General features: G+C 36.6%; 1 protein-coding gene across 1 annotated transcript in view; it reads right to left on the bottom strand.

Moving 5' to 3' along the window:
- Positions 1 to 4142: 4142 nt before the first annotated feature.
- DNAJC10 (DnaJ heat shock protein family (Hsp40) member C10) overlaps positions 4143 to 19643 on the bottom strand; it is a 43623-nt gene continuing 28122 nt past the window's right edge. The window contains exons 16-23 of the mRNA XM_054562716.1: positions 12762 to 12863; positions 11334 to 11489; positions 10234 to 10367; positions 9289 to 9342; positions 8879 to 9026; positions 8054 to 8173; positions 6156 to 6260; positions 4143 to 5011 (exon numbers count right to left, since the gene is read on the bottom strand). Of these exons, the coding sequence (XP_054418691.1) occupies positions 5000 to 5011; positions 6156 to 6260; positions 8054 to 8173; positions 8879 to 9026; positions 9289 to 9342; positions 10234 to 10367; positions 11334 to 11489; positions 12762 to 12863 (831 nt within the window). The 3' untranslated portion in view covers positions 4143 to 4999. The remainder of the gene's footprint in view (positions 5012 to 6155; positions 6261 to 8053; positions 8174 to 8878; positions 9027 to 9288; positions 9343 to 10233; positions 10368 to 11333; positions 11490 to 12761; positions 12864 to 19643) is intronic.

Raw genomic sequence — 19643 nt, 5'->3', positions numbered from 1 at the left:
TTCCCTTGTACATAACAGGTTGTCTTTTTCTTGCTGAATTTAGGATTCTTTCCTTGTCTTTAACCTCTGACAATTTAATTATGTCTTTTTGTTTTAGTTTCATCTTGGTTGGAACTCCATGGACTTCTTTGCTCTAGATGTTTTTCTTTTTCCAGGTTAGGGAGGGTTACGGTCATTACTTCTTCAAATAAGTGTATGTCCCTTTCTCTTTTCTGTGTGGGACCTGTATAATGCAAATATCATCTGCTTGATAGTGTTCCATAAACTCGCTTCACTTTTTTTCCCCATTCCTTTTGTTTGCCACTCTGATTGGATGAATTCCTCTGCCAAGTCTCTGAGTTCACTAATCCTTTTTTTCCTGCTTCATCTAGTTGGTTATTGGGCCCTCTATTTATTGGCTTTTTCAGTTCAGTTGTATTCTTCAGCTCTGTGTTAATATGTTCTTAGAATTTCTATCACTGTGAGAAATTTTTACTTTGCTCATGCACTGAGACCTGATCTCAGTGAGCATCTCTAGGACCACGGACTTTTTCTGAGTTTTATCTTTTTAAAAAATTTTATTTTTATTTGGTACACCTGATTCTTTTTTCTTGACTGTGTTGGTTTCTATGGATTAGATAAAACAGCCATTTCCCTCTCTTGAAGGAGTGGTGTAGGAGGTGAACTTTATTGTTCAATTCTACTATACTTCTTGGCTACCTCTGAAACCATTGTGATTGTCTGAGAAATGTCCTCTTCTTAATTGGCTCCTAGTAGTTGAGGGTATGCCAAAACCTGTCAATGTCCTGAAGGGGAGGACCTCAGTCAGCATTTAGATACAAGCTGATTGGAAGGCATACCCTTAGGTAGCAACTTTGAGAGTACGTAAATATACTGCTGTTGGAGGAAAAGTGGGAGATGGGTTTCTGTCTGTCCTCTTTGCACAGAACCCTGAGGGAATAAGATCTTTTTATTTGCTATAGTCCTGTGGGATCAGCACATGTAAATACCACTTGGTTATCAGGTAATCAAACCAGTGTGAGAGCCCCAAAAGCTGGGGTGCTAGATGTGTGCAAAACCTTTTCTGGAAAGTACAGCAACCTCAAGTGAGGCAGAGGGACAACACAAAATAGTGCTCTCCTCTGCGTTCCCTGGGAAGTACCTCAGTCTGCTTCTCGATCTGTTAAATTAGAAGCCAAATCCTCAAGCTGAAGCCTTTAAGATCGCAAATAGGCCTCACACAGAAACACTGGGTGCATTTCAGGGCGCTGCCTTTGGGCGGGGTGCGGGGGTTGGGTAAGCCAGGGTGAGTCAATGTAAGCACAGTAAGAATTGTTTCTTAGTTTGCTATAAAAACCCTGTTGGTCTCATGGACACATCCCAATGCCTTTCAAAGCTGGATGTTTTACGCGCTTGCCTCTCAGGTCGAACTCTTTAATACTTGGGACACTACCAGATGTGAGGTCCAAAACTTTGGCTCCTCTAAGAAATTGGAAGCCGAGTTTTGTTCTAGTTGTGTCATTGCACCAGAGGTGGGGGCTAATACCATACGTCTGTCTCTCCTACCCATTTCACTGTGGGGCTTTTCTTGTTCACTTGATGTGTAGTGGTCAGTCAGCTTGTTTCTGGATTTCTTTGAGAGCTGTTCTGTACATGGCTATAGATTTTTTGTGTTCATGAGGGGAGGTGAGTTCAGGAACCTCCTATGTTGCTATTTTGTACTGAAAACTATTCATTCTTTAACCCGCCCCCCCCTACTCCCCTTTTTAACTCCTCAAATAAAATGCCTGGAATAGCAGTTGTTTAATGAAGAGTTCTCTATCAGTAGTTAATTAACATGGAATTTTTTTTTTTTTTTTTTTTTGGTGGACATTAGCACAGCCCTTTTTGAATGACTACTAAATACCAGAACAGCAGGCTACTAAATAATACAGTCCTGGATTCATCATTGCTATGAGCCAGTTTGGCATCAGCCTCAACCATACTTTGGTTAATTACCACTCGCTAAATATATCTAATAAAGGGGTTGGTTGAGAGATGAGTGCAAATCCACTCAACATAAAAAAAAAATGACTTGAGCCAGTGATTACAAAATACTTTTATATATGATCAGTAATACATTTATACTTAGCTTGGTGGTGACCTAAATTTTGTCATTACTCATTTTGAAAATGAGTATATTTAAGTTTTGGTCTATAAGTAAAGTATATACTACTAGAAATATTATTTCCTTCTCATCTTCAGAATTTTATCCTTTTGGTGTTACAGAAAATTTAATATGCATTTGTTAGTCCAACCTTTGTATTTTTTAACTATCATGATGAACTATAGATATAATTGAAGACACTTATCTCACTGGTACATATAAGGATTAAAAGTAGACTAATTATTGTACTAATGTTCTGTTAAAATGGTTTGAAAAAATACTTCATTAAAAACTTTCTCATACTAAGTAGCTCTGTAAGTGTGTCTGATAGGAAACAATGTAGTAACTCTTGTCTGATGAATGCACTTTAAAGAAAATTTGTTCTCTGAATACTGTTGGAAAACAAAAAAAAAATTAAAGGAAACTTTTACAATATGTCATTATATAATAATTATTTCATTTTATTTTTCCTTTATCTTAATTGTATAATTTAAGTAAAAAAGATAGGAAAGATGTTCAATAAAAACTGGGAACTGAGATAGGCAAGCATCATTAGTGCCAAAAACAGAAATTCCAAATGGTTTCACAAAGCCACATATTTAAATGCATCTCTTTTCAAATCCAGCTGCCTGACAACATGCACTCCGCTCTGCTGGACTGTCCCCTCTTACCTGAGGCCACTGCACACAAAACGGTGCCGCTGAGACATGGTGCTCTCTGTGACGTGGCACTACTGTGGCCATTCAAACCTTTAATTGTCAGCTGTTTTTTAATTACCCAATGACACTGATATGATTGAAGAAAATAGCCTCCTGATATATATTACTAATACGATACATATTATTTAACATGACTCCCAGATGGCGCTGGCTTCAGAGCTGATTCCACAGGTAAATACTTAGGCCAAATTAACAGGATATATAATTTTACTACTTTATGTACTGCTTAAGATGTTTTTCAATTAAATTTGGAATTATAGGTAGTAGTCTGCAGTTACTTATACACTTGTTTATGGAGTCAGTGTCAGACCTGTGAGTTACATAAACTTGGGAGATGGGGCCGACGCCTTCAATCCCATCTGTACTCTCCTCAGAATCCAGCACACTGGCATTCATGTAACCGGGACAGTAATTCAGTCAATATTTACCAGGATTTCCTTAGGCATTCCATTTCAGGATTCTTGTAGAAATAAGCTAATTTAAAGAATTTTCTAAGCTTTGAAAATTTAATAAATAAAAGGCACTTGCCATTGCTGATCATAATTCAATAAGATTAAATTAAGGCTTAAAGTGGCGATTGTTCTATATGTGCCGACATGTGTAAAATGAAATCTAAGATAAGGAGTTAAGAAATACACTAAAAACAATATGGGAGAGACTATAAAGAACAGAGTTACACTTGAAAATAAAAAAGTCAATTACTTTTTCTATAAACTGCAGCTGTAAAATATAAGGAAATATTGGGGAAGGAGGTAAAGTGGTATTAAAAATATAAACAAAACTCTTCCAATATAATAAAGCATAATCCTAATAGGTTTTTGGGAAAAGTGAATATTTTTTTTAATTCACTGACCTCTTTAGATATATTGGGGTTTTTACCACCCCATACACCCTGAATTATATCTAACAATGTTTTCTTAAAAGGCAAGGAAACAATATTTGGATTGAGTCTGAACAACTGAGAAACTAAAAGGTCCCATCCTTAGATTTATATACTTAATTTTCTTAGAAAAATAACTTGTTATTATGCCAATATTTATCTGAACATGGCAGCCTCCAAGAGTAAATTAATAATTGGAATGACTGCAGTATCATCATGAATTAGAGTGAAACAAAACTGCAAAGTTATTTTTCCTATGTGAATAATGAAGAGATTAGACAAGAGTAAAAAACAACTATGAACAGAAAGGCAAATGTAAACAAAGGATATACATCAAAACAGTCCAGAAAGCAAAAACATAAATATTAGAAAGATGCTTCAAAAGTTGTTTACTATCACAAGGAAAACTTTTACGAAAAATACTTAGAAAATAAATTAAGACATATTTTTAAAATAATAGAAATCTAAATACTTGCTATATTTGGGATAGGCTAGAGTCCTGTTAATTGCTATACGTATTTTTTCCCCGCAGATATTTACGAATGTTGTAGAAATCTATAGAATGTTCATTTACTTTAAAACATTTCTTTCTTAATTGTGAAAAATTAAAATCAATTACTCAGCCTTTAAGTAAAGAAAGAAAATGAAGAATCTCTTCACTATAATACATCATGAAAACAGGATATCTGTTTATTTTGCCACATCATTTTTAAATGAAATACGTGATTAGAAAATCAATTTTAAAGAATCTTTAGAAGAATGGATGACCTAAAACCAAGTTCCCCCCTTTCAGGTGAGCCACAGCACTTTAAGTGACCTAGTTCATATTGTACAGCTTAGACATGTGCGTATGTACCAGCAGAGTAGGCTCATGTTCAAGCCAGCCAGCCCAAACATCATTTCCAGTAGTCAGCAACGTATGGCCCGTGGACCGAATGTGGCTTGTGGCCTATTATTCAATGGCCCTCAGCTAAGAATGGTTTTTACATTTTTCAAAGGATTGTAAACAAAACAAACAAACAAAACAAAACAACTGTATGTGAACAAGAACTGCATATGGTCTACAAAGCCTAAAACATTTATGATTTGACCCTCTGTAGAAAAAACTTGCAGACCCTTCATTCATACCAATGTTGTATAGAATTTAGATGGTGTAATTACACGTTCAATATAATGTTCTTCTATTTCCACCACGAATGTAGTAACAGTCTAAAAAGGTGTATTCTGATGTCACTTGTCAGAATCTTTTCAATTTTTTCTTCATCTTCAGTATCACTAAAGCTCATCCTTTAATAATAATGTAAAAGTAATTGAAAGAGAAAAGAAGCATGAGTTTATAATATTAAAACAAGGTAATACACAATAATATAAACTAACCAAAATTTTACCTTCTCAAAAACCATTACTTTATATTCGTACATAACGGATCCGTACATAAAAAATGTACCTCGCCTACTTATAACAATGTTAGACAAGGGTATATATCAGATAGTTCTTACCTGCCCATGGCAAATACTACCAATTATAGCTTTACACTTTCAAAGTTGTATCTTGATGTGCTCTTTAACTTAATTTCAGTTAAGATATTCTGATTTATGAGTAACAGTGTTATCTATTTCAAATGTTTAACTTGAGATAAAAGTCACAATTTAAAAAATGAGTTGAAAAAACAAAGCTTAACTATTGAAAAAACTTTTTGTTTACGGAAACCAAGAAAATAAAGATTCATAATCATCTTCTCCCTAACTGTTAGATAAAATGTACTTCTGGAAGCTGGCTTTCAGCTTTCTCTATTGGGGCCTGTAGTTCTAATGATCCTGTAGAGCTGGACCTCTCAGCCCCTCCCAGGGGTTGTGCTGTCCTTCTGTCCTTTCACCTTACACGAAAAGAATCCAAGAAACCTCATAGGGGGTTGTATTAAATTTCATTCAGAAAGCACGCCAGCATTCACGGACTTTTTGGTCTAAGTCTGTCCTAGAATGACAGCGATTTTAAGAAAAAATAAACAACCTTTCCAAAGAAGAGCAGGAAAAAGTTTGCACTGCTTGATAGGTTAAAAATTTAAGGAGAGGCCAAGATGAATATGGGTTCCAATATGTCCTCACCATACCAAGAACAAAAGATTACTTGCTATCTAATTGTGTCAAGAGGCTCCAGAATATTCCTATGAAGTCCATGCTTTTTTTAAAAATAAAATTTAAATAATTTCTGGCCATAGTCATTATTTGTTAAATGGTTTTACTTGTCAAAAATTTCTAAGTATTTCAGTGTGCAGAGGCTACCTCTGATTCTCATATTTTCCAAAGAAGACATTTCCAACTACTTACTATTTTTTGAAGCTTCATTTTACCTGTGTATTGATACATATAAAGTATACGAAGAATAAGTTTAGGTAATGTTTGCCAAAGTCAGCTCTAGACTCGGTCCTTACCTTATCTCTCTTTGCATGTTTTTGGAGATTTTCCAATTTTTCATGTATTAAGTTAGTGATCTCTTTTGCATCTCTGGAATCTATTTGCTCTCCCCAAATATTCCTCTAAAATTAAAAACACTTTTCTTACAATCTTTTAAGTATCTAATTAAAACATGACATTTCCATCTAAGAAACTTGATTAAACAGTCCTTAAAGTTCCAAGTGTTGGAAATTCAAATTTCTTCAAGGAAATAACACTACAAAAGCACAGTTAACCCTTATTTACGTGAAATAAATACTAATGATGCTGTTATGGGAACATGTAAACCAATTCCTTGGAAAAATGCTTGCTAACTCCAAATGCCTCAAAACATCTAAATTGTGTAAGAAAAGATATGCCCAGAGGACTCAAATAATTCTAACCTGACGTAATCACTGGTGCAGACAAAACCACGATCAACTAGAGCAATGGAAAGCAATGTATATCCCTGGTTCTCATCTGCCCACTGCAGGACAGTGGCTAAAAAGCAGGGGAGGGAACCCCACATTTGCATGTTAGGATTTTGTTTCTTTGTGTAACTGTCCACTTTGGTTTGTATTTGTTTATTCCCATCATTACTTTGCTTTGGAGTTCTCATCTGGCCTGGACTCTAGATGCCACCTATCTTTCAGTTCGGACCAGGACATTCTGGGTCCTAGTCTGTCCTCTGGGTTTCTCTAGACACGTAGTAACATCTTTTCAAAGAGCTCCCTCTATGGCCTGATCATTTCTGTGACTGCTCGTTATATCGATATTTCCTCAACATCATTTAACACCAAAGAACCCCTATTCATGTCACCGATTTCTCAGCTGTTCTGAGAACTGGGAAGTAGAGCTAGTAATTTGGAAGAGATGATGATTCAGGCCCAGGTATCCTCTCTTCTCCCCTCAGGCGATGCCTGCCCTAGGCTGCTCTTAAGACACAGCAAGTCTCCTGGACTCATTAAAATCCTTCACCGAAAAATCTAGATGTCTGACAATTCTAGATTTCTGAAAATCATCATTTAATTTCTTTATTGAGCTCTATGTCAAAATGTATTATAATTACCAATAACTAACATGAGATCTTAATCTGATACACTTTCTCAAAAAGTATATAGGAAAATATTCAAAATTATTTATTTCATGTTTTACCAGAAAATATGAATACAATACAAAGTAAATATATATTCTATTGTCAAAAATGCCATTGTTTTACTTGGGAAGACAGCAAAGGTCATGAATACTTTCAGTCAGCAATTACACTGGCTGACATATGCTTTTGTATTAGGAATCACAGAAATTATCACCTGAATTTTAAGACCTATTGGTAGATGTCTAGTTTCTTGTTGGGGGGAAAAAAAAAAATCATTGACCCAAAAGAGGAATTATGACTGGATCAAGGGACTCTAACTTTTATCTTGTAGTCTAAACCATTAATAAATATTAATGCTCAGGTGCTAAGGCTACTGCAAAAGTTCCATAGTATACTATCCTTTCTTGGAAAAAATAATTCATTATAAAGGTAGTATCTGTTAATTCTATAAAAGTAGGAAATATAAAACTTCATAGAAATTAAGTAATTACTTTGAATTCTATCACCCATAGAAAAACACTTTAATTTTGGTATGTCACTTAAATAATTTTCTTATTCGTGAGTATAAAAAATTTTAAGATAATGGAGAGCATATCAATTGTGGGGGAAAAAAACTTTTAAAATCACGTAGTGTATATGTAAAATGACCCTGTTTCAGTAATATGCAATAAAATAATGACAAAGGGAGAAGAAACTACAAAAAAGCATTACTCAGACTAAAAAAAAAATAAATAAAAAAAAAAAAATGTAAGTGCTTGCCCTGCTAAAGGAAAGGAACACAGAGGAAAAACTGGGACGTACCTTTGCTCTTTCGTAGGGATAAAACCTAACAGTTGGATAGGCTCTGATGCCAGCTTTCTGGCATATTTGAGCATGAGCCTGACAGTCTACTTTTCCAGCTTTCACTTTTCCTTTAATCATCTGAAAAAAGAAAAATATGGTTTACTGTTCTCTTTGGCATGAACTATTTTGGCAACCACAAAACAAGGTGATACTAAAATTTCAAATCTTTATAAACCTCAGGATTTGTTATTTAAACCTGAGTCCAGTCAAGGAAGATTGCTTCTGAATAAGATTGTTACCAAATTCTTACTGCCTCTTTACATTCCTATTTGTCCAGTACCACCTCTTCAAAAGCAAATAAACTCTCCTTTGCCTGACCAAGTAAGCTGAGAAGCTTCACTCTAAACTATCTCAACTTCTTCCTGGCAACCACCCCTTGCTTGTCACACAACAAAGATCTCTGGCTCTGTCTGCACTCATCTTGTGGAAGGCTGACCACTTCTGCTACACTCTCCAGTCCCTCCCTGTCAGATCTCTCCCTCTCGTCAGCATATACAAATACTATCAAGAAGGAGCCCTTCCTAACTTCCAGAAAAAGAAGTACCGGGACATGCAGATGAAGTGAAGCTTCTGGCTGTTAAGATTAGGTAGGTGATGTCATCATCTCTGTTGCTAAATATTTTAATAAAGAATAAAATCTACTGCGAAGATTGGAGTTACAAAAATGACACAGTTTTTAAAATTCAGAGGAAACGTTTAAGAGAAAAATATTTAAAATGTTTTAGCTAATTATGGAAACATTCATGTAACTACAAATTATTTTAGTAGCTAGACAAGACTTACCCTAGCCAAGAGCTCAAACTCTGGAGCAAAATTTTGGCAAGGACCACACCAAGGAGCATAGAAGTCAACCACCCAATGGTTTTTCCCTTGTAAAACTTTTTCATTGAAGGTCTGAGGTGTTAGATCTATGGACGCTTGAGGCAAAAATCTGTGGTGAGGAATTAATTTTCATTATACAAACCAAAGCAAACTTCTAAAATATAAAACTGCAAAGCTTTCTAAGTTAAAAATGATTTCAAAGAATGACAGTGTAAAACCACAACCTTATCTTGGTGAATTCTAATTTTTTACCAATTGCTTTAAAATGCTAGAATATTAAATTGCTCAGAGTAAATTTAAGTACAGACATAAGAGGAAGGTCAATCGCATTAAATCCATTTCATACAATCATATATATCTTAATTACTCACCCTAGACCCCAGATTCTCAGGGAATAGGCATCCCTATTCCAACCATTGTAACTACTGAAGAAAAAGAAAAACATGTAAGTTGTAAGTAGTATTTTTCATTATTGGCCATGTTCAGAAAATAATCTCATTGTAGCAATTTAAAAGATTTAGTCCAATGACTTTAGCATCTCTCTTCTCAGCTATAACTAGATACAAGCACTACTTCCATGGCTTCCCAATATATTTTTCCTTAATGTATTTTTGTGCTCCAGACGGACCTCAGTATCTGGCTGCTTGCTGGACATAGACAGACCCATGGGAATGACAAAACTCAAAAATTTCCAAGGCTTTAATTTCCGAACCTTTATTCTGGTTATAACTGTATGTAAAATTCCTCCCCACTTTTAAAAGCTGTATCAAAAGCCACCTCACGAATGCAGTATTTCATGATGCTTTTCTCATAGTTGTGATCCCTTACTTCTTTGAAATCCATGGCTTGTTTTTACTTTTAAAATATTCAATATAGAAATTCTGCCTTGCTTTTTTTTTTTTTTCCCTCCAGTTTTCTACCTGCAAAACCATGTGGTGTTATGGAAAAATGGGCACTTAGACCTGGTTCAAACCCCAACTTCAAACCATAGCGTCTGTGATCTACGGTCTTTGATATCTGTAATAATAAGGAGGGTAATAATTTTTGTTTCTTAGGGTATGTGTGAGGACTAGTGGAAATAATGTAAGAAAAGATCTGATAATAGCACCTGAAACTTAATTAGGGACCTAATAAATGTTAGTTCTTTCTCTTCTCATTTCTACCTTACCAGATTGTTAGTTTCATTAACATGCTATCTTAAACATGGAGCTCCCCCAAAACAATAGTTGTGTTAACTTTAAATGGATAACTTTTAAATTTTAATTGTATAAATAAGTGATTATAATAAATGTCTTCAAATTTTAGACAATACTTACTGATACTGATACCCTTTATTTGATTTTGGGGGAAAAAATCTTATCTCAGGGTATCTTTGAACATTTTCTTCAGTACAAAAAGAATGATACTGTTGGCAGTCTATGCTGCCCACATTGATCAGTCCAATTAATGTCTATAAAAGAAAAAAAAAAAAGAGGTCAAAGTGATAAGAATAAAATTGCCTACATAATTACTTTATATATATTCACAATAGAGAAACTGCCACTATGAGACGGCTATTATATTATTTATCAGTGATTTTCATCAAATAAAAATGAATAAGTGCTTATCATATAATAGAGCATAAATTGACATCTAATTTTATAGTTAACTTACTGCAATTATTGCATATTAAGTAATTGATTTCATTTATCTGTTACATAGGGAAAATAATTTATTCCTGAAATTCAAAGTATTAAAACCAAAAACTAAGGAAGATCTTGGCAATGCTATTTCAAAGAGTGGCTTTTTCAAATGGAGACATGGGCTGCGGGGAGCATACTGACTCATACCTGAATTTTAAAATTTTAATGAAAAGGCACAAAATTGTATCTTAACACCTCAAATGTTAAGATACCAGAAATCACTTTAATTCATAGGTTTGTTAATTTTATCTTAGAAATAAATATAAAATAGTTACTGCATTTTCCATTCTGGTATTTAAATAATTTCTTTCTGATCTTTCATGATTTACATAACACTGTCTATTTGTATGAAATTTTAAAAATCCAGTGTGTTATAAATCAAGGCTATTTTTTTTTTACTTTTAAGTCCTACAATACTGTAAAAAAATTATGTATTTAAGATCTAAAAATAAAAAAGTAGATACATTTTATTAGAAAATAAAGGAGAACTCTGGGTCGACTTTAGCAGAAATTTGGTTAAATATGTATTGAGTGACACACAAAAAGGGTAATTGTTCTCTACTATTCACACCTAACAGACAGAAACTGAGTTGAAATCTAAGTGGTATGATCAGAATTGTTATTAAGTAAGTTATAATCTAGAGGTGGGCTTACTCACCTCAGTTTCAAAATAATTCTGTTAAATAAACATCCTCAGTAAATGTTAATATTTAAAATAAACTAGTTTACTTTACCCGGGCCATTCTTTTCCATTCTGGCATTAAAACTTGACATGGATGACACCATGGAGAATAGAAATCAACCATCCAGACTTCATCATGTTTTCTTTGTTTAACTAGTTCATTGAAAGTAGTGGGTGTCAGGGAGATCACCGAAGGATTCCTAAGGTCCTAAACACAACACGGCTTTCATTGTTACAGATATGAAAAAAAGAGCTGTTCATATATTCTTGGCAAATTGTTGGTATCTGTCATTTGGAAAAAATTATTTCTGAATGATAAAAAGATACTTAAGGATATTTTAAAGACATTCTACAGAAAATTATTTTTAAAAGGAAGAAATAATCCCTAATTTATCAAGTTTGGATTTTGGCTATCAGTCTTCTTAGATTGAAGTATATTTTGTTCCTATTTCTATGTATCACTAAAATAAAGAGGCAACTTTATTTAAGGTTATTAGTAGATGAGGTGATATTTCCAAGAGCTTCTCAATGTCTATATAGGCCATATAGTTCAGTTCTAAAACCAATGATTGGTTTGGAAATGACCCTTTAATTAATAATGGAAAGCCTACTCGTCTATTTTTCTAACATTCTGACAGGAGATACTGCACAACCTCGCTACACATCATTTGTTTCAAATGCTATTTCAACAAAGCTTCGGTCTTTCGTGATTGAGTAATATTAAGGAAGATGTTAGCTTCACTGAGGAAAACAATCAAAACCAAAAACTGTTTTTCTGGAGGAGGAGGGAGAGAAGAAACAGGGAATAGAATGGTCACTACCTAAATAATAAGCTAAAATTTTTCATTCTTAGGAGGCCCCTGTTAACTATTTTAGCCAAGAAATATTATTAGTGGAAAAAAAGAAGATGCTATAGATACAAAGTGCTTCTGTACTAATCACACAGGTGTGGCAGAGCTGGCTGGGTTTGAAAGGGGCCCTCCAGGAGGTTGGTTTAGACTGCTCTTACCCACCCACACATTTCCTGGATTACTGAGCTTCCTCCTATCTCATCTATATGAGACCTCAAAGAAATAAACTGTGGTGGTTCTATCTGAGAAAACATGGAGGGGGTGTGGCAAAGCTTTATGAAAATATAATTTCATGTATTCAATAAATAGTTGTGTCTACTAAGTCCAAGACACTGCGCTAGGTAGGTAATAAAACACAGACTTATACTTTGTGTTTATAGCAAGTATATAATAAAAGTAAAACATTAGAAAAATTTAAGAAATTCATTTTCTTGTCAGAAAATATGATTTGGCACAAAAAGAATAAATCCAGTTATTAAACATGATTAAATATTTATACAAAGTATACACATACACAGAAGGATTTAGAGCCATGAACTTATGTTACCTCTATACTTCATAATATTATAGAATTAACTTAAAATGTGTCCAGGAGATAACTAAATTGAACAACAATAAGAAAAAAATACCTCTATGAACTCCAAGATCTGTTCGGCAGAGTGATGTCCTTCATATTCATGAATGTTGGACTGGTTGAACACCACTGTTGTTGGATAAGCCTGAATGTTATACTGTTAAGAATGAAATGACAAACTAAACATGATTTTATACATTTAACCTATTTGTTTCAAATTTAACCAGCTTGCCTTTGTTTAAGTAATAAGAATTAAAAACCTATTGTTAAATTGCTGGTGACTGAAAAATTTTAGCCTGGACAACTTTTGCAGAGAAAACAGTACTGGTGAATACCTAACCCTTACTTGTAGGAGGCTCCGCAGATATAAAGGTGCACCATGGATATAAAATCCACGGGCAGGACACACAGAGCAGCGAGCATGGGTAATTATGAGCATGGTGCCTTCATACTCTCCAGAACTAAGATGCATGACGCTGTAAAGAGCAGGCTAATTCCTAGCGTAAGTCATTTCTGAAGGCATAAATATTCCAATTTGTCTAAAAGTAGAAGAAAATCAAAAGAATACAATAGCATGAATGAAGAAATATATTAATAATGTGAACACACCTACACTTTAGGTTAAAGAATTATGAATCATGCCCTAAGAATGTGGCCATTTTTTATACTTTATATTCAAGAGTTTTTATGGTACAAAATATTACAATTTCCTCCTTCGAATTAACATGAACTAAGGAAGGATTTCTTTAAAGTTTTAATTTTTAGGAAGAAAGAAGATGGTGGAGGAGTGAATGGGAGTCACGCTGACCTCCTCCCCTCAAGACCAAACTGGAATTGCAACTAAATAGTGGAGTAATCACCTGGAAAACAATGGAACTATAGTGGGAGAGGTGCCTTGGAGCTGCGGACAGACAGTGGATTCAACTCTCACACATCCCAACAGGTGAGAAGTGTGGAGGAGGCTCGAGATGGTGGGCTGGGTGCTCACGGGCACCAGCACCAGAGGGACATTGAAACGGCCAGTTAGCTCCCCGCCCCCAGAAGAACGGGGTCTGAACCATAAACAGGGACCTCTAAACTACAGCAGCTAAAACCAAGAAAATACAGACAAAACGCAACCCCCAAAAGTTTAGGGGTGCTCTCTGCCAGAGATAGGTGGCTGGGGATGCAGAGAGACATTTAAAGGGCCAATGCAAAAATTGCAGTGGCAGCCGCCCTCCTTGATCTCTGGGTAGAGGCAGCAGCAGAGTGGGCTGGTGCCTGGGATAAGACTGGTGAGGAAAACTTTGTGAAGAGAACCGAGACGGGTGGCTGGTGGAGCCCCGGTGATAACGCACCTCCCACTCTGCAGCTACCATCTCGCTCAGGCATAAGGGAATCAATTAACCTGCCTTTTGCGCGCTCCGCACACAGCTTGTGCATGTGAGCTGGGGGGCTAAGTGCAGACAAGCTGGAAGAAATAGAGGATCTCTGGCCAAAGGGGTCACATAGCTGCATTGAGAGCCTTGAGGAGAGACTGGAGATGCGGGGGGGCGGGGGGTTGTTGGGGAAAGAATGGGAGGAGGAACTGGGGAGTCCCGACTCCCTCCCCATTCCGTAGTCATTTTGGGCAGGCAGGGCGCGCCCCCAAAGAGACAGAAGAGGGGTGCGCATGAACCAGACTGCCCGTGATTGCAACGCCATCTGCACAAATAGTGGATCCTTGGCTGAAGAGGTCACAGAATTGCACAAAGACTCCGGAGGAAAGACTGGAGACAGAGGGGTTGGGGAAAGAACGGGAGGAGGAACCGGCGAGTCCCGACTCCTTCTCCTTTCCGTAGTCTCCATTGTGGGGGAAGAGGCCACACCCCCAAAGAGCCAAAAGCTGAAAAGCACACAATAGACAGCCCAAAACCACCCAGTGCAGACGAGCACACTTGCGCCGAGTGGCTGGCGAGGGTTGGCGAGCGTGTGTGTGGAACCACGCGGGCTGGTGGGGGCTCGCGTGGGCTGGCAAGGCCTCCCACAAGTTGGCACCAATGGGGCCTGTGAGGGAGCGCGCAGATTGGCAAGGGAAGGTGTAAAACAACCTGCGCAGGCCCGTGAGTGCAGAGTGGTCCGCAGAAATAGTGGATCCCAGGCCGAAGGGGTCACAGAGCTGCCCAGAGTCCCTGGAGGAGAAACTGGAGACAGGATTAACTGGAGAGTCCTGGAGCTGACTTCCTCCCATTTCCGTAGTCTCCATTTGGCCAGGGCAGGCAAAGCATCCAAAGAGCCAAAAGCGGAGAAAGCAAACAATAGAAGACCCTAAACTGACCAGTGCCGTGGTGCCCGCCAGCCTGGGGGGCCAAACGAGTATGTGAGTTCGCGAATAAGTCCCCTGGGTTGGGGGATCCTGCCGGGCCGGGGAGCATGCTCAAGGAGCCGGTGTGAGAGTGCAGAGCGATCCACAGAAATAGTGGATCCCTGGCCAAAGGGGTCACAGAGCTGCCCAAAGCAGGAGTCAGACACAGACAGTAGACTCCTGGAAGGCTCAAATAAATGACCCAAGGTCATATAAGGTCAACAACTGACATCATCAGAGGCAGGCCCAGAAAGTAAAGGAAAATAAATAAATAAATAAATAAATAAATAAATAAATAAATAAAAGACCCGCCTACTACCATAGAAGTTTAATCCAAAGTCAGGAAATCTAGAGGGCCCAATTGAAGCAGAAGCAAAACTAACTAAGTAACTAACTAACTAACAGACTCTCACAAAAATGGGAAGAAAAAGAAGTTCCCCCCAAATGAGTGGAAAAGGGGACTTCCCACAGAGAGAGCTAAATGAAATAGAGGCAAGGGAACTATCAGACATTGAAGTCAAAACAATGGTTCTAAGGAAGCTCAATGAGTTCAGCCAGCTCAAAGATAACTATGAGAAACTGCAGAGAAACTATCAGGATCTTACAACAAACTATATCAACCTGGAAAAGGACATAGAAACTATCAAGAAGACACAAGAAGATATGAAGAATACCATTTCTGAATTGAAGAACACAGTAGAAGGAATCCAAAGCAGGCTGGATGAAGCCGAGGATTGAATCAGTGAGATGGAGGATAAGGTAGAAAAAAGCTCCCAGAAAGAACAAGAGACGGAAAAAAGACTCAAAAAGAATGAAGAGGCATTTAGGGAAATGTAGGATAACCTGAAACGCAATAATATCCATATATTAGGGATACCAGAAGGTGAAGAGGAGCAAGGGATAGAGAACCTCCTCAAAAAAGTAATGATGGAAAATTTTCCCAATTTGAGGAAAGGGTCTCATGGATCCAGGAGGCACAGAGGACCCCACTCAAGAAGGACCCAAGGAGGTCCACTCCAAGACACATCATCATTAAAATGGCAACTATCAAAGACAAAGAGAGAATCCTCAAGGCAGCAAGGGAGAAGGAGAAAGTAACATACAAGGGGGCCCTGATACACCTAGGAGCTGACTTCTCAACAGAAACGCTACAGGCCAGAAGGGAATGGCAACAAATATTCCAAGTAATGAAAAGCAAGGGCCTACAACCAAGGCTGCTCTACCCAGCAAGGCTCTCAATTAAAATAGAAGGGGAAATACGGAGTTTCCCAGACAAAAGAAGGCTAAAAGAATACATCTCTACCAAACCAGCACTCCAAGATATGCTAAAGGGACTGGTTTAAGAAGATGAAGGAAAAGAGTGAGAAAGAGAAAAACACAGGTACAAAGAGAAAAGATGAGTAAGCTTCTATCAGTAATAACTCTCAATGTAAATGGACTAAATGCCCCAATCAAAAGACACAGGATAGCTGAATGGATAAGAAAACATGACCCACACATACGCTGCCTACAAGAGACCCACCTCAGAGCAAGAGACCTACACAGATTGAAAGTAAAGGGATGGAAAAAAATATTCCAAGCAAATGGGCATGAGAAAAAGGCCGGGGTTGCCATACTTGTATCAGACAAAGTAGATTTCAAAACAAAGGCCATAAAAAGAGACCCAGAGGGGCACTTTATAATACTGAAAGGAAGAATCTATCAAGAAGACATCAACATTGTAAACTTATATGCTCCCAATATAGGAGCCCCCAAGTATATAAGGAAATGGTTGGATGACTTCAAAAAAGATATAGACAGCAACACACTGATAGTAGGGGATTTCAACACCCCACTGTCAAAAATGGACAGATCTTCCAAACAAAACATTAATAAACATATTGTGGCGCTGAATGACACACTGAATCAAAGAGACCTAACTGACATATATAGAACCTTACATCCCAAAGAAGAAAAATACACATTCTTTTCAAATGCTCACGGCAGTTTTTCAAAGATAGACCACATGATAGGGCATAAAGCAAGCCTCAGCAAATTCAGGACAACTGAAATAATACCAAACTTTTTCTTGGACCACAAGGGCTTGAAACGGGAAATCAACCTCAAAGAGAAACTTCAAAAACTTGCAAACTCATGGGGACTGAAGAGTAGACTATTAAACAATGGGTCAAAAATGAGATAAGAAATCAAAAAATTTCTGGAAACAAATGAAAATGAACAGACAACAGTCCAAAACCTATGGGGCACAGCAAAGGCGGTCCTGAGAGGGAAGTTCATAGCAATACAGGCTTACCTAAAAAAGACAGAAACATTTCAAATAAAAGACCTAACACTACAACTTCAAGAACTGGAGAAACAACAAATAAATCCCAGAGCAAGTAGAAGGAAGGCAATAGTTAAGATTAGAGCAGAACTGAATGACATAGAGACAAAAAGAACAATTCAGAGGATCAACCAATCCAGAAGCTGGTTCTTTGAAAAGATAAATAAAATTGACAAGCCTTTAAGCAGACTCATCAAAACAAAAAGGGAGAGGACCCAAATTAATAATATCAGAAACGAAAGAGGAGAAATAACAACTGATACCACAGAAATACCAAGGATTGTCAGAAACTACTATGAACAATTATATACCAAGAAATTTGAAAACCTTGATGAAATGGACAAATTTTTAGAAAAGTATAATCTCCCAACACCGAAGGAGGAAGAAACAGAAAGCTTGAACAGACCAATAACAGCTGGGGAAATTGAAGCAGTGATCAAGAAATCCTGGCACACAAAAGCCCAGGGCCAGATGGTTTCACAGGAGAATTTTACAAAACATTCAAGGAAGAGCTAACCCCTGTCCTTCTCAGACTATTCCAAAAAATTCAAGAGGAGGGAAGACTCCCAGACTCTTTCTATGAGGCCAGCATCACCCTGATCCCAAATCCAGATAAAGACCGTACAAAGAAAGAAAACTACAGGCCAACTTCGCTGATGAACATAGATGCTAAAATCCTCAAAAAAATATTGGCAAACCGCATCCAGCAATACATTAAAAAGATTATCCACCATGATCAAGTGGGATTCATCCCAGGGATGCAGGGATGGTTCAATATACGCAAGTCAATAAACGTAACACATCACATAAATAAAAGACAAAAACCACATGATCATTGATAGATGCAGAAAAAGCATAAAGTTTTAATTTTTATTTATTCTTTAAAAAGTCATAAAGAGATCTGTAGATTTGTTGTAGTTGAATTTTACTCTTTAAAGTTGACACATTTATTAGCAAAATGGAATCTTTGTCTAGGATTCAAAAATAATTTGATTTTTTTTTTTATTTTTAGAGAAATGGGGCCTGGCCCAAAACTCAGGCATGTGCCCTGACTGGGAATCAAACTGGCAACCTTTCGGTTTGCAGGACAACTCCTAACTCGCTGAGCCACACCAATCAGGCCTCAAGAGTAATTTTAGAAAAAACAATGGAAACATTTATCAAACTTTTGTAAACTGAGTGCAAATATCGATAATTCATTACATTAACAGGACAATTAAACCTAACATTTAATAAGCACTTACTATGTGTCTATCACCTTTTCAGCACTTAAACATGTAGTTTCTAATCTGTTTCTCACAACAATGCTATTGAATAGCTAAAATTACTAAGTCAACTTTATAGAGGAGGAAATTGAAGTTTTGAGTCTAAGTGAGTTGGTCAAGACCCACCAATTAGTGAGTAGTGAATCCTGGCATGTTCTGGATGAACCAATACCATAGTTTTATACTCTTGCATTTTACTCAATTACCTATAGGCTATTTAATAGATGAGATAAAAAGTAGAAAAACTAAATAAGTCTAAGAAGATTATTTATCTTCGCTTAGTATCTTTTTTAGTCACATACAACAGCATTAAAAAACATAGGCCTATTTATTTTAGACTTATTTTAATAAAATTAGAAAAAAATAAAAAGAGAATAATCTAACAAATACCCACATAGCCCTCCCTTATATTTAAGGAAGATTAACTTTTTAGCCACACTCGCAGATTGTTGGAGTTGTCTTTCTTGATTTCATTTCCTTCCCGTCCTGCCACTAGGAGCAACCTGCAATGTTTGAGCACTGAAAAGCTTTCTCTAATTTTATCATATTCTTTATACACTCCTGTAACCTCCTTTTTTTTCATTTTCCATTTTGTTTTTGAGATTTACCCATGCTGGTTAAGAGAGATCCGGTTTTAAACATTCCACTGTGTGAATGGATAATTAATTTATCCATTTACTTGCTATCGTGAGATTTCTAAATTTCTGTTAATTTGATAGATGGGGGGCATATAGGGCTATTTTAGTAATTTGTACTTTCTTGATGAATAGTTAGGTTGAACACTTTTCACATTTTTTGGATTTCCTCTTTTGCAAAATGTAAACTTTTTCTATTACTTAAAAAATTGATTTATAGTCTTTAAATATTCTAGACACTAAAGCTTTGTTAGTTGTATGTGCTGCAAAAACATCCTTAGCCTGTTCTCTTAAGTTTGTACTGTCTTTTGGCAATAGTTTTATCATTTAATATAGTCAATTAATTCATATTCATTGATTTTTATATTTAGTTTGTTTTCGTGTGTGGGTT

This window comes from Pteronotus mesoamericanus, unplaced genomic scaffold (genome assembly GCF_021234165.1).
Source record: "Pteronotus mesoamericanus isolate MK-2021 breed Mesoamerican mustached bat unplaced genomic scaffold, CSHL_Meso_final scaffold_651, whole genome shotgun sequence".
Classification (NCBI taxonomy): Eukaryota; Metazoa; Chordata; class Mammalia; order Chiroptera; family Mormoopidae; genus Pteronotus; species Pteronotus mesoamericanus.
Note: the sequence above shows the minus strand (reverse complement) of the source record. Positions and strands in the feature narration are given on the sequence as shown.